The following is a 12,960-nucleotide window of genomic DNA, read 5'->3' on the forward strand; positions in this document are numbered from 1 at the left end:
GCCTGGCTCTCTGTATGTAAGGACATCCGGGGACGAACAAAGCGACATACCTTAAGTTCTTTCTTGACCATAAAAATATCAGATTTAACAATGACATTTTGGTTCACAAAGAAGCTGAAGAGGACATATATTAACTTCCTCGTTCTCCCATCAAAACTTGAATAAGAGATTCACGAAGAATCTTAAGAGAACATGCATTAACTTCCTGGTCAATCCCATTACATATTGTATAACCCACTACCATGCTCCACAGCTTGTTCCCCTCACCGCTGTGGTTCACTGTCGCCATGTTTCAGTTATTGTTCATTGTAAAGTTCCACTAATTAAGACAGTGCTAAACCAAAACCTTAATACTTTTAAACCGCCAGTCCATTTAGCTATACTTTCAACATATTCCATAAGGGCCAGTCTCTGCGGACAGTGAGGTGGAATTCACACGCACTCATAGAACCCTGCACCGACACCCCAGGAGGGCTTCTTGGAGGACTCGCACCACAGTTGCCTGCAACATGCTTCATTGAAGCCCTCATCCAGAATAATGTCCCATCTGAATGAGATCAAGTGTCAATGAGATAAAGTTACCAGAGAAAGGTGTGTGCGAACCTAGGGGAAGTTTATAGGTATGATTCAAGTCCTGCACAGCCTACTTCATGGTGCAAAAGAACTACAATAACAGCCCCACAATATTAGGACTTATAAGGAAAATACTTATTTATTTATTTAAAAGAGTTTTATATAGCGCTGGCTATCAGAGCGCTTTACATGAGGATCAACAATGTAACAGAAAAAGATCAACAATTACACAATACATAAAAAAATAGGCAATACAATTAGGAGAGGAGAGAAAGGAGATGGAAAAGTAGTGGAGGGGGCAGGGGAGGTGAGAAAGGGAGGATAAGGGAAGAGACAACAAGGAGAGACGAAAGGAAGTCTGTCTAAAGACCGACTGGGTAGGTGATGACCAAGGAGGGAATCCACGGCCCATCTACCCTATAGCTAAACCAGGTAGCTCCATCGGGCATCAGACAAAATAGTTCAGTCTCAATACATTGAGAGAGGAGAGACGGAGAGACATAAATAGAGAGAGGATGCGGGAAGAGACGACAGGAGAGACGAAAAGAAGTCTGTCTAAAGACCGACTGGGTAGGTGACGTCCAAAGAGGGAATCCCCGACCTGTCTCCCCTATAGCTAAACCATGTAACTCCATCGGGCATCAGACAAAATAGCTAGATCTCAATTGACGAGGGAAAGTTCACAGATAAACAGGGTGGGGACTAAGGGCCAGGACAGGCGGGGGCAAAGGTCAGTAGCAGGAAAGTGGTGAAGAGTAGAGTGGGGAGGGGTAGGGGTAGGTGGAGGAGAGAGATGAGGTCAGGAGAGACGCAGGAGGGTTTGTTGCAGCCGTCATTTTAGGCAGGTACAGGCAGTATTTCAGGAACGATCACTGTGTGGGGTGACTACATCGCAGCTTTGTTGTCTCACTTGTCCCTGTAGGCTCTGAAAACTCACTGCATACCACTATTTTTTGGGCTTGGCCACTGTATTCGTGTTGGCCCCTTTACATGCTTTGTGCCACACTGCCAGGTTCCATGTCATGCCATGCCAACTCGTGGACTGCAGGGTTCTCTGTTGACGCACACATATGTCAGAGGGAGCAGGCAAAAGTTCTCCAGGACGTTCAGGATGAAGTTAAAGTGGGCAGTAGTGTGGGCAGATAGGCACTGAAAGCACAGCTATAATGTAGTCTATACAGTGGAGCGGTAAGCCACCCCGAAATCTTAGTCGCTTTCGATGTGGACTCAGCATGGGCGTGTTCAAATTGATCTATTCTCTCGTTTTGCTCTTATTAGAGCCAGTACGCTTACTCTGAATCTCGATGGACTGAATCAGTGCCGGGATTGTGGGCGGGCGCCTAGGGCAGGACCACAAAATTAGCTTCAGGGAACCTTGCCGGTGAGTATTGCTTCGGGGTTCCCAAGGTGGGTGCTGTTTCCTGTTTGCTTAAAGAGCGTCTCCGCCGGGTGCCATTTTAAAGTCAGGCACCCAGCTTCAACTACTCCTTGCCGCCTCAGATTTTCAAGCCGATGGGCCCCCCATAGACACACTAATAACCACACATCTATAATCTGGAGGAATCTAGGATTCCTAAATATCAGCAAGTTCATTTTATGATGCAGAGAGGTTTGAAATAATACATTGTAAGTCCAAGTGCCTGATTTTTCACATGGGTATCGGGGTTCCAAATTGACCAGTTAGTCATTGAAGTTCACATTCCGAGTGTATGTGTATTTTATAACCAAATAAAGCAGCTTCTAAAGACAGTGGCATGTGTAATATGAATGTTTGGAACAGGACTGTCATTACACTTGTAATCCTGTTGGTTGTCGTGTGTAATATGAATGTTGGGAAAGTGCCTGTCATTACTCACCTAACGCTGTTGGCTAGCATGTGTAATATGAATATATGAGCAGGTTGCTGTCAGTATTCAAGTAACTCTGTGGGCAGCTTAAAGTAGATCAGTGTATTTTTATTTTGCCTATGGTCAAAGACCCACACAGAACAGTAAGTGTTAGTTTTTTTAATTTAGGGTAAACACAGGTATATCATTGCTCAGCCCAACTAGGCGAGTCTTAAATCAGTAGATCCGCCCCTGTTCTCTTTTTAGAATGGTTCTTAGACCCTCCTCCCCAAGGACTTTCCCTCCCTTTTTAGGACTTGGCTACGGACAGTTTTACCTGGGCCTGTTGGTCGATTCTCTTGCAGAAACTTGTTGTGAGATAGGAATCTTCATCCCTCAAGTGAAGTTGGTAAACTGAGTGAAGAGCAACGTTTACTTACTCAACCTTTCACCCAGGCTGACCTCAGAACTCAGAAAAGACCTCAGTCTGCAGTTGGAACGAGAAGTTCCAGACAAAATATATTGTAGATTATTTTGACCTTTGGTATTAAAAATAGGTGAACCTGGGGAGTTGACCCAGGACTACACTGATCTTCTGCTGGCTTAGGACTAGAAACACCTCAGCCGGTCTGTGGATTCTTTGGATTCACCGTACCCTTATGTTTGAGACCTATTCTAGGGTCTTATATTTTTCATCCCTTGGGAATTGCTGTTCTGGGAATTGCATTTAAAGAAGCATTTTCTAGTGAGTGTTAATGGAAGAGAGCTCGGAGACGAGAACCAACTCCTTACTTGATGCTTTTCCTAACCTTGGGTAGGTACCCTTTTCCACTACACGTGCTCAGCTTTAGTTGAAGTAGTTGATGAAGAACCATAAATGAAAACAAATTGTCTGACCTGTGGCCTTTGTTCACATATCGTAACTATTTCGCCAGAGTATTTAGCTCCTTTTGGGGCAGCGAGAACAATCTCCATAAGAATGCCGGATAGCTTTGCTTCTTGGGTCAGTCATGTATTGTGCTTGGAGTTGCACGCCCCACAACCAGAATTCAAGAAGGTGTGACCGTTGTTTAAGGATTACGCATTTGAGGCTTCCAGGGGATGCGGTGCTCAAGCAGCACACTTATATTATGCCACACATTGTGTTATGGCTAAAATGATCTGAAAACTGTCCTTTTTTTCTGCCCCCTCAGGTTGTCCAGTTCCGTCAGCTGTATTCCAAGGTCATCAACGATAAGCATGATGATGTCATGGCCAAATTTGGGGCAATCCTCGCTCAGGGCATTTTGGATGCAGGTAACCTCATTTATTCTCATGTGGGCTGTTGTTCATGCCTGGATGATATGTTACGAACTTGCTTCATAGTCCACAGATCAGCATTTAAAGGCAATGCCAGACTGGACAGTGCAGGTCTTTACCCCACAGGCGTTATAATGCGTTTACCTTTTCAACGCATTGGAGCTTTAGAACGCAAGGCTTTACTGTGCAATGGTTTTGGAATGCCTGATTTTCATACATATATATATCGAACACCAGTCCAAACTCAAAGAAGGCGCTGACTCCGTGAATATCATCCAAAGTAAAATTTCTTTATTCCAATTTACAGCCCAAACGCGTTCAGCGGTATTTAACCGCCTTGCTCAATATATATATATATATATATATATATATATATATATATATATATATATATATATATATATATATATATATATCTTTTATGTGGCAATTACTTTTTAAAATTCCTTTTTCTTGTTTTAGGGACGGGGTGGAGTAACCTCCCTAAACCTCTTTTTTAATACCACTAATCTCCCCTCAGTCCTAAAAAGCACTTATCTCCCTTTAGTTCTATCCATCCCTGAACCCTAAAAACCCTTACCCTATTTACCTCTAACCTCTCCGTGAACCGTAAAAAACCTTACCCCTACCCATAAACCTAAAACCCCCTTACCTCTCTTTACTGCTAGCTCCTCCTGAACCTTGAAAATCACTTACCTCCCTTTACCTCTACCGTCCCTTAACCCTAACAACACCTTAACCTTCCTTTACCTCTACCCTCCATTACACTTTCCCATACCGTAACCTTTAAATTTCCTTTAAAGTTTGATTATCGGTGTGGTAAAGTACCAAAAGGGGCCTGAGTGGTACTTATCTGCTTGGTAATGTCCTGTGGGGTACAGACTGCATACCCTATTGGAAGTTGAAGGCAACAGTACAGAGCAGGACTGCATCGGGTCTCTTAATTGTTTGTCCAGGAGTGACTTTCAGAACTTCTGCATGTAAACTTTGACAGCAGTGTGGCAAAAGTATTAAGGGGCACAGTGTGGTGCTGCTCTATTTATACTGCACGGTTTCATTCTGAAGTGAAGTGACAGATTGGGCTGCCACCGCTTGAAAGCAGCAGCTCTTACCATGCCCAGCCAGCAGAAAATCAGTGCCCAGGTCAAGAGGCCTCTGAGCAACTGCTGGTGAAAAATGGGTGCGAACATTACACGCCTGCGGCCTCTTCCCCAGCAGAGCGTTTGCAAGCAGAGAAAGTTGTGTATCTTTGGTGACATTACTTTGTTTCAGTACTCTGATCCCACTGCAGATCTTTCATCAAATTAACCAACCACAGAGTGGGACTTGGAGAAATCTTTTGCCACAATCACAGAACACCTGGTTCAATGGTATCCCACTGTTGTATGACGCTACACGTCTAGGCCTTCACTATCCTTCAAGGCCTTCTCCACTGGAGCTCTACCATGGAACATTCCTGCATCACGCATGTTTCCGTGCATGCTTTTGCTAAGCCGTTCTGCCTGGATGCGAAGAAATGGTCATTGCCAGGTCCGTCTTGCAGGATTTCCTTGTCTAACCATCAACTCTCCTCCGAGGCATGGTATTGCTGTGAAATCTGTTCTACATCAGAAGAAAAAGTTGCTTACCTGCGGTAACGTTCTTTCTGGTGGATACTCGGTCTACTTGCAGATTAGTCACCGACCTGCCCGCCTCTCCATTTGATGGATGGGCTAAAGGGAAAGTTAATAAGATCCCATGTTGCAATATTTTGGTACTGCATTCCTTCATTGATGTCAGTATGCCCTCTTTCTTTGAATGCTTTGAAGTAACCGGAGGGAAACTGATGTAAATGTGTCGGGCGGTTGCTTTATGGTCTCGTGAAGTCACCTGATATCACTTTCGACTCCGACCGAGTCTAGCACCCTCTACTGGCGACATTGTTGCTTTGAAGCTTTTCGTATCCAGTCTGACGCCTGGGGACTGTTCTACAGGTGAGGTCTCTGCAGGTAGAGCATCCACCAGAAAGATTGTTACTGCTGGTGAGTAACTTTTCTTCTGCACTAGGTACTGCCCATTGAATTTCCGTGTGGTGTCCCATGATCTCTCTGGAAGTGACACTTTGTGTCTACAAATTACCCATGACATTGGACCTGAGTGCAGCCAAAGGTTAGTTGGGAAAGAAAGGTCAAGATTTTGTGGCAACCCTGTAAGGTAGTTCAAGCTACTCTTCAAGAAAAATGCCCAGTCCTGCACTCATTCCTGTACTTGTTCTTCCAGAGGCTGCAAAAGAGGCACAAGCAGTCACCCTCCTGTAATGGTGAAGACGAGGACTATATCATAGGATTGGGCCACTTCTCCATCTGAGCCAGTTACTGTGCTAGAGCCTTGGCCTACTTCCAATTTCCTAAATGCAAGTTCCTCTTGACAAGAGGTTCAGGCATATGAGGAAGACACGCCCCATCCTTATTCATGAAGGTACCCTCTGATGCACTTTCTCCAGTCATCTCCGTGTCTGAGGCCTTTCCTTCACTCAATTCCTGATTGGCAGCGGCGCCTCTGATCGGTTTCTTCCTACTCGATCCTTGGCTGAGCCACCATTTGAAACTAAACACTGTGCCCCTTCCACAGCAGATCAGTCTGGTGCCTGCGAAACCTTATTCTCAACATCTGTGTCCGCTTGTAGTTATGTCATCAGTCAGTGGTCGTCTGGTCCACAACACCTTCTCCACCACGGTTTCATAAATTAAATTATGGCGGCAGATTAAGTAATTATATATGAAAAGGCAAAATTGAAACATTTAATTCTTTATAAATGTGCAAGAATTTGAACTTGGAGGCTAAACATTATGCTTGTATATTTTGCTTGATTAGTGGGAGCGGCTAAAGTACAACAAACAGAATCTAGTATGCACACTTGGTGGCTCCAGTTAAAGCACTGTTATGTGCAACAACAAAAAGAGCATGCTTTGCAAGTAAAAAAGAAAAGTAATATGGTAATGTTCCTTCCTCTTTTAGAAATGACACCAAACCAAAGTTCAACCTTTCCAGTAAAATTTAAATTTCGATTTTTTGGATTAGTTTGTGAAGTAACTAAAATTTGGTTATTTGATGTGTATGGGTTTTGGATTTTTGTGTATTTTCTTTGAGGATCAGATATTTGAAATTGCTAAGATCCCGGCTAGAGAGAGTTAACGTGAATGCAAAGGAGGCAAAAGCTTACTAACCACAGTTCTAACTAACTAGTGGTGTTGGGAGTAAGTCTCAAAGCAAGTTGATGTTATTTTCCTCCTACTGGGGAGCAAATTCAAGCCAAAAAGGAGTTTGTGATATCTTATCCAAGGCAGATCTTATTCTGATCTGTAATAAAAAAAAAATTAAAGCTGCAAGCAGAGACCTCTTTTAATATGCAGTTGCCTTGGCACTTAGGACTGCTGCCTTGCCTATTCTTGAGCTGAATGAACAAAATTGAGTGTTTTTTTTTTTTAGTACAAAGCTGCTGTTATGAATATCAGATGCTGACTGCCACAAATCACCTTAGCTGTGAAATGCTTTCTGTTGAACTGTGCATGTATTATGGACAGAGCGGCTACTGATAGCAAGCCTAGAAACTGAAATGCTTTGTCATGCTCTGTGTGAGATGTTACACTTTGATCTCGGGCATGTAGTCTTCTCTCCAAGCCACCTACGCCGTAGATTGCTTTACCCTAGCTTAATTTGAATATGATTTGAGCAATAACGTGCAATTTGTTTTCTATTTTTTCCAATTCTCTTTTGATTTGTTTCACCACACCCACATCAGTGACTTTGTGACTTGAACCTGTTTAATAGTATTTGTTCTGGGGTTTGTGGTTCATTTTGTAGAGCGACTAGATCCAGTAAATATTTGTCGGCTCTGTGTAAGTAAAGAAAAGATGAGCAGTATTTCTTTTCTCTACTCAAATCTTTTTTATCAGCAGCTAGCTCAGACCTCCGTCACATAGGCATTTACTTGCAAGTACAACAGTTTAGGGCTGTTCAACAGACCGATCATTTTATAAAAGTGATCCCCTCAGAGAACTGTTCATTGCCTGACTTCGGTTGTCGATGGTCATGTCTACTCTTTAAAAAAAATCCCACCTTGTAACATGCGGATAAGGATCACTCTGGGAATCTGATTGGTGTTCTACTGCAAGCATCAATGCCCACTTACTATGAGCAGCCTCTGATCCCGCGGTGTGTGTACACAAATGTGAGAGTGGACCTTGGCTCCAGTTTGTGCCGTGTGCACACGACTCCTTGTCATTTACAGCATTAGCGGCTGCTCTGGGTTTGTCACAGACCGAATGAGCCCATTCCTGACGCGTCGCCGTAGGCCTGATGTCCATGGGATCACTGCTCGTCTGGTCAAGATTGTGTTAATGCCGTTTTCATTCTTGAGGAGCATTGGCCAGGGATCCTCCTGCTGGGCTTCATCATTTCCTCGGCTGTACTATTACCCAAATGGAGCCTCATTAGCCTGTGTTTTGTCTTCTCAGCCCAGTTTACAGACACACTTCACCCTGCAAGTGCTTCCTCTTCTCCACGTTGCGTTAAGGCCAAGCAGAGGAGCAATCCCCGTTGGGATGCTTATGAATTGCTCTGCAGTGGAGTCGAGTTGCTGATTGTATGTTAATCTCGTTATCCTGCCTGTACCGGGCCTTGTTGGCGGTAATGGACCTGCCTGTTGCCCTCTTCAACTCCATCTGCTGTGAGGGGTCCAGACGCTGTCGCCTCTCCATCGGATTAACACTTACTTATTCTGTCAAGTGGTGACCATTCTGTGACTTGGCGGCTGCTACTCAAGCGCCCTCCTTCGGTGGTCTGTGGTTCTTCAAACAAATACCACCACACACTGGAACCTCCTTACTCACTGGAGAAACCAAACCATGAAACAGTTGTTTCTAGCATTTACTAGTATTTTGTACATTTTCCCCAAAACTTTTTCATTTATCCGAACAGTTCAAAACAACAATACATGAAATCAAACAGAGTAGAGTGCCTATATAGATGTATTTCTTCTGCAAGATATTATCTTTTTGGGCTAATAGCAATATTCAGCACTCTGAAAAGGAAGCAAAAGTAAATGAAAGAAAAAAAGAAGCCCTGGCTTAGCTGGTTCAATTCTCATTCTTACTGTTTGTTGACGTCGTTGGTTTGCTCATAAGGGACGCGTAATTGATCACCGGTAGTGAGGTGCTGGGGCTATAGTATACAGTGGGGAAGTTGGAGCAACAAGGTTTGAGATGAGGTGAAAGGATAGTTCACAGTGGAATGAAAGTGATGGTTAATGCTTTTCTTTAGACCAAGAAGTGTGGCTTCTGTAAATCTCTAGTGATCAGGCTTACACATACAGACTATTCCAGTTAACATGTGGCTGTTCGTTGTTGAGGGGGCTCACTCGTAGATTTGGGCAGGCTGGCCAGGTGGGTTATCGAGGTTCCAAATTCAAGCGGGAGGTATCGTATCTAGCTTGTCCCAAATGGGCCTTTCGGAGTCTCTCCATGAAGAAGACTTTATCAGTACATGTAACAAATGCAAGTCATTCTCTCCAGGTATAGTAGATGTTCATATTTTTCCAACTAATTAGAATGGTTTTTCACCAAAGCGTCTAAGTATCAGATTAAATAAGTATCGACCGCCTTCACATTTGAGATTTAGATCGAATTGGCCTGTAATTAGGTATGGGAACACATCATTCGATTTGATTTGGAGAGTTTATTTAAAAAAATTGAAAACACTCGCCCAGAAGACTTTCAGAAGTGGGGAAGAAAATAACTGCAAAGCATTAACATGCCGGCTTTGCATTCTCTGCCCTGAATCCTATAAAGGTATCTGCTTGCAAATTATCTTCGCGGCATGGCGGTCTTTTCACTCTTCTCACTGTCCATTACCTAAAATGGCTGGGGCCATATACTGGAGCCATAAATCGCCTCCGCTGCCCACCAGATGACCATGAGGCTACATACCAACGTGGTCACAGGTCACCAAAACAGAGATAAGTCTCTCTCCTCGCCTCCAAGCAGCATGGAAGCTAATCTCTCTCCTCCCCACCAAACAACACAGAAGATGGACTAACTCGACCTGCCCCAGAGCAGAAAGGGAAACTATCTCTCTAAGGCACATCAATAACAGAGAAAGGACTACTACTCTTGTCTCCCTATATGCTATTCTGGTGGCCATCTTTGACTAGTCCTCCACTGGGGTGGCCATCTTAGACTAGTCATCCTCACCAACTGCCCATACCTAAGACTACTTTGGCTTACAGCCCTGCAACCTCACACACTCACCCACGTACACCCCCCCTCTTCTACCTACGCCTCTTCCACTATGGAACGCATGGGCGAACACACATACAAAATCAACTACCCACCCGAGCTCTCCAAAAAAAACGCCCAACGCTACAAACACAACTTCCTGAAGGCACACCCTGAAACCCCGTTTGTGGACACCTACTTTTCAGTGATCAATGGTGCCACGAGCACCGATATCATCTTCTACACTCTGCGTAGAGCACAGTGGAGGAAAGCGCTCCTCTCCATTCTCACTATCTCCACCACCAGTAAATCCGCTCATGGCCTAACGCTTTCTATCACACCATCCCAAGTTTTCCCAGGCAAAGCCACCATCACCATCTACAACAACGGGACCATACTATTCCAAGCCACTGATAGGAACCTCGACCGTCTCGACAACCTGTTCCCTACCTTCTTAGAACACATCGCCAAACGGCGGACCCCCACTCCGAACACATCAAGCTACACAACACCCTCCAACTCCAATCCTCAATCTAACTTGCCTTACCCATCTCAACAGCGGATTGACACACACCTCTCCCATCCCCCCAGCGCTATAGTCAGTCACACACCCGACCTAACCCCTCCTCACCCCTCATCTACTCGCGAAGATCACTCCCCCTCAAACGTCCTCCATACCCCCACCCTCCCTTCCCCCCACCTCACACGAGTCTCGCTGAACCCACCACCGCCCGGAGCATATCTCTCCCCCCCCCCCCCGCGGCAGATCCATCTCCCACCCTATCTCCCCCCCTACTCTCACTCCCCACTTCCCCACCCTCCCAACTAGACCCACAGAACACACCACCTTCCTTACCTTAACATCCCCTCCTCCCTCCCCCCCCCCCCATTCTCAGCCCCCACTACCTTCCTGCCACCCCCATTGTCTTCAGCCTTCACTCATCCCTCAACTTACCGGCGCCGCCTCCCACCGACGTCCCCACCTATGCCTCCCACCCTCCGCCTACCTCACCCACACCCCTCGCCCACAAATTCTCACACACATCGAATGCCATCCCACTCACTATTACCGCAGAGCCCTTCACTAACGCTAGCATATCCCCCCCCTCCGTACCCAGTTCGCTTTCCAGCTCACTACTCAACCACTTGCCCACGGCTCTCATCACCAACACCATCCCCAATCCACCTTTGGACATGATTTTATCCACCCTCCTACAAGTCAAAGAAGATCTCCACACCATCAAAGAACTTCTTTACACACACCCCAGACAACCCCGACCTACCACCACCACTTCCTTACCCAACAAACCCCCCACCCTCCCCACAGACCCTCGCATCCAACTCTCCCCGCGTTGGCCCACTATCCCCGCTCGCAATCACACCCACCGCCCCCCGTCGGGCCCTCAACTCCCTGTCGGACCACGACTTATGCTCCCTCCTTCGCTCTTTTGGCCCAGGTCCTGTAAAACACACAACCATCACACACCTCCCCATACCCACAATTCTCACAAATCCCCTTAGGCCCCCAACTCTAAGCAACAGAAGCTCCGTCCCCAACAATCTCAGAAAAGTCCCCCTCTCTCTAGAAGGCTCGATCACCCTTCTCACCCCCAGACTCAAATGCATCCTACTCTATTGCAGATCGGCCCAGAGACACTCCTCCGACATCGCGGATCTCGTCACAACAATGGATCTTGACCTAGCCATTCTGACTGAAACGTGGCTAACTGAAGCTTCTACACCTATAATGGACATACTGGTCCCCCCCAATTACCACATCATTAGACTCGACAGGACCGTCAAGACGGGCGGGGGAATCGCATGCATTTTTAGGAGCAACTTCTCCGTTACTAAAGTCACCTCCCCCTCCCTCACTTCCTGTGAACTCTTTAGCCTCGACATCTCCAGCGAGGGCAAACCAGTATGTGCTTTACATCTCATCTATCACCCGCCTGGGGACAACCTCACCTTCACCCAACAACTCATGGACACGAACACATCCAACGCCGGTCGGCAGATCACTCAAATCTACCTGGGTGACTTTAATCTCCACTGGAACGATCAGAAAGACGCAGTGGTGAATAGTCTCAAAACTTTCCTTAATGCGCTCGACCTCACCCAAATATGCAACAGCCCAACACACGACAAAGGCTCGATACTCGATCTCATCATCGCCAAAGAGGACTCTACCCAACTGGGGGCGATCCAACCCTGTGACTGGTCAGACCACCACATTATCAACTTCTTTATCAACGAAAAAGTTAAACCTAACCCGGCTCAACCTACCAAATCCAAGATTTGGAAAAGGGACATGAAGAATCTTAACCCCAACTCCCTGCCTCCCCACACCTGCAGTCTCCTCCTTCCCCCTTCGGGCGCCTCTGATGTTCAATCACTGACCGACCTCTACCTCGACTCTATGAACTCAATAATCAACGAAGCCGCCCCACTGCAACTGAAGAGAGTCTCCACCAAGAACTCGAACCCTTGGTATGACGGCAGACTCAATGAAGACAGGCGTGCTATGCGAATGGCAGAGCGCACTTGGAGATCTGACCCCTCATCACTGCATCTCAAAACACTTAAGAACAAGAGAAATGCCTACTTTAGGAAAATCAAGCGCGCGAAATCTGACTTCTTTAGCCTCCAGCTGGACCAAGCAAAAAACCGACCAAGAAAACTGTTTGAACTAGTCAAAACTCAAACCAAGACGCAACCCTTACAATCTAACAGCACAACAAGCGATATCCCACACTGTGAAGACTTTTCTGCTTTCTTTAAGCTAAAGACCGACAACATAAGAAGTGACCTCATCAATGATGTAAGCCGATACCCCAGCCACATCAGAATGTCTAACACTCAACCTAAAAATAACGCATCATGGACGTCCTTCGACACCTACTCTGAAGAAGCGATACACAAACTGCTCGGCACCTTGAAGCCCTCTAATCACCTCATAGACCCCCTACCTGCTAATGCTGTAAAAGACTTCATCCCCCTGCTCCTCC

At 45.9% G+C, this 12,960-nt stretch overlaps 1 protein-coding gene across 1 annotated transcript in view; it reads left to right on the forward strand.

The window, feature by feature from the left end:
* The window catches only part of PSMD1 (proteasome 26S subunit, non-ATPase 1), a 279,570-nt gene that overhangs the window by 245,727 nt on the left and 20,883 nt on the right, over positions 1–12,960 (forward strand). Inside the window, exon 19 of the mRNA XM_078666359.1 lies at positions 3,593–3,695. Coding sequence (XP_078522485.1) covers positions 3,593–3,695 — 103 coding nt within the window. The remainder of the gene's footprint in view (positions 1–3,592; positions 3,696–12,960) is intronic.

Source organism: Lissotriton helveticus, chromosome 11, assembly GCF_964261635.1.
Source record: "Lissotriton helveticus chromosome 11, aLisHel1.1, whole genome shotgun sequence".
Classification (NCBI taxonomy): Eukaryota; Metazoa; Chordata; class Amphibia; order Caudata; family Salamandridae; genus Lissotriton; species Lissotriton helveticus.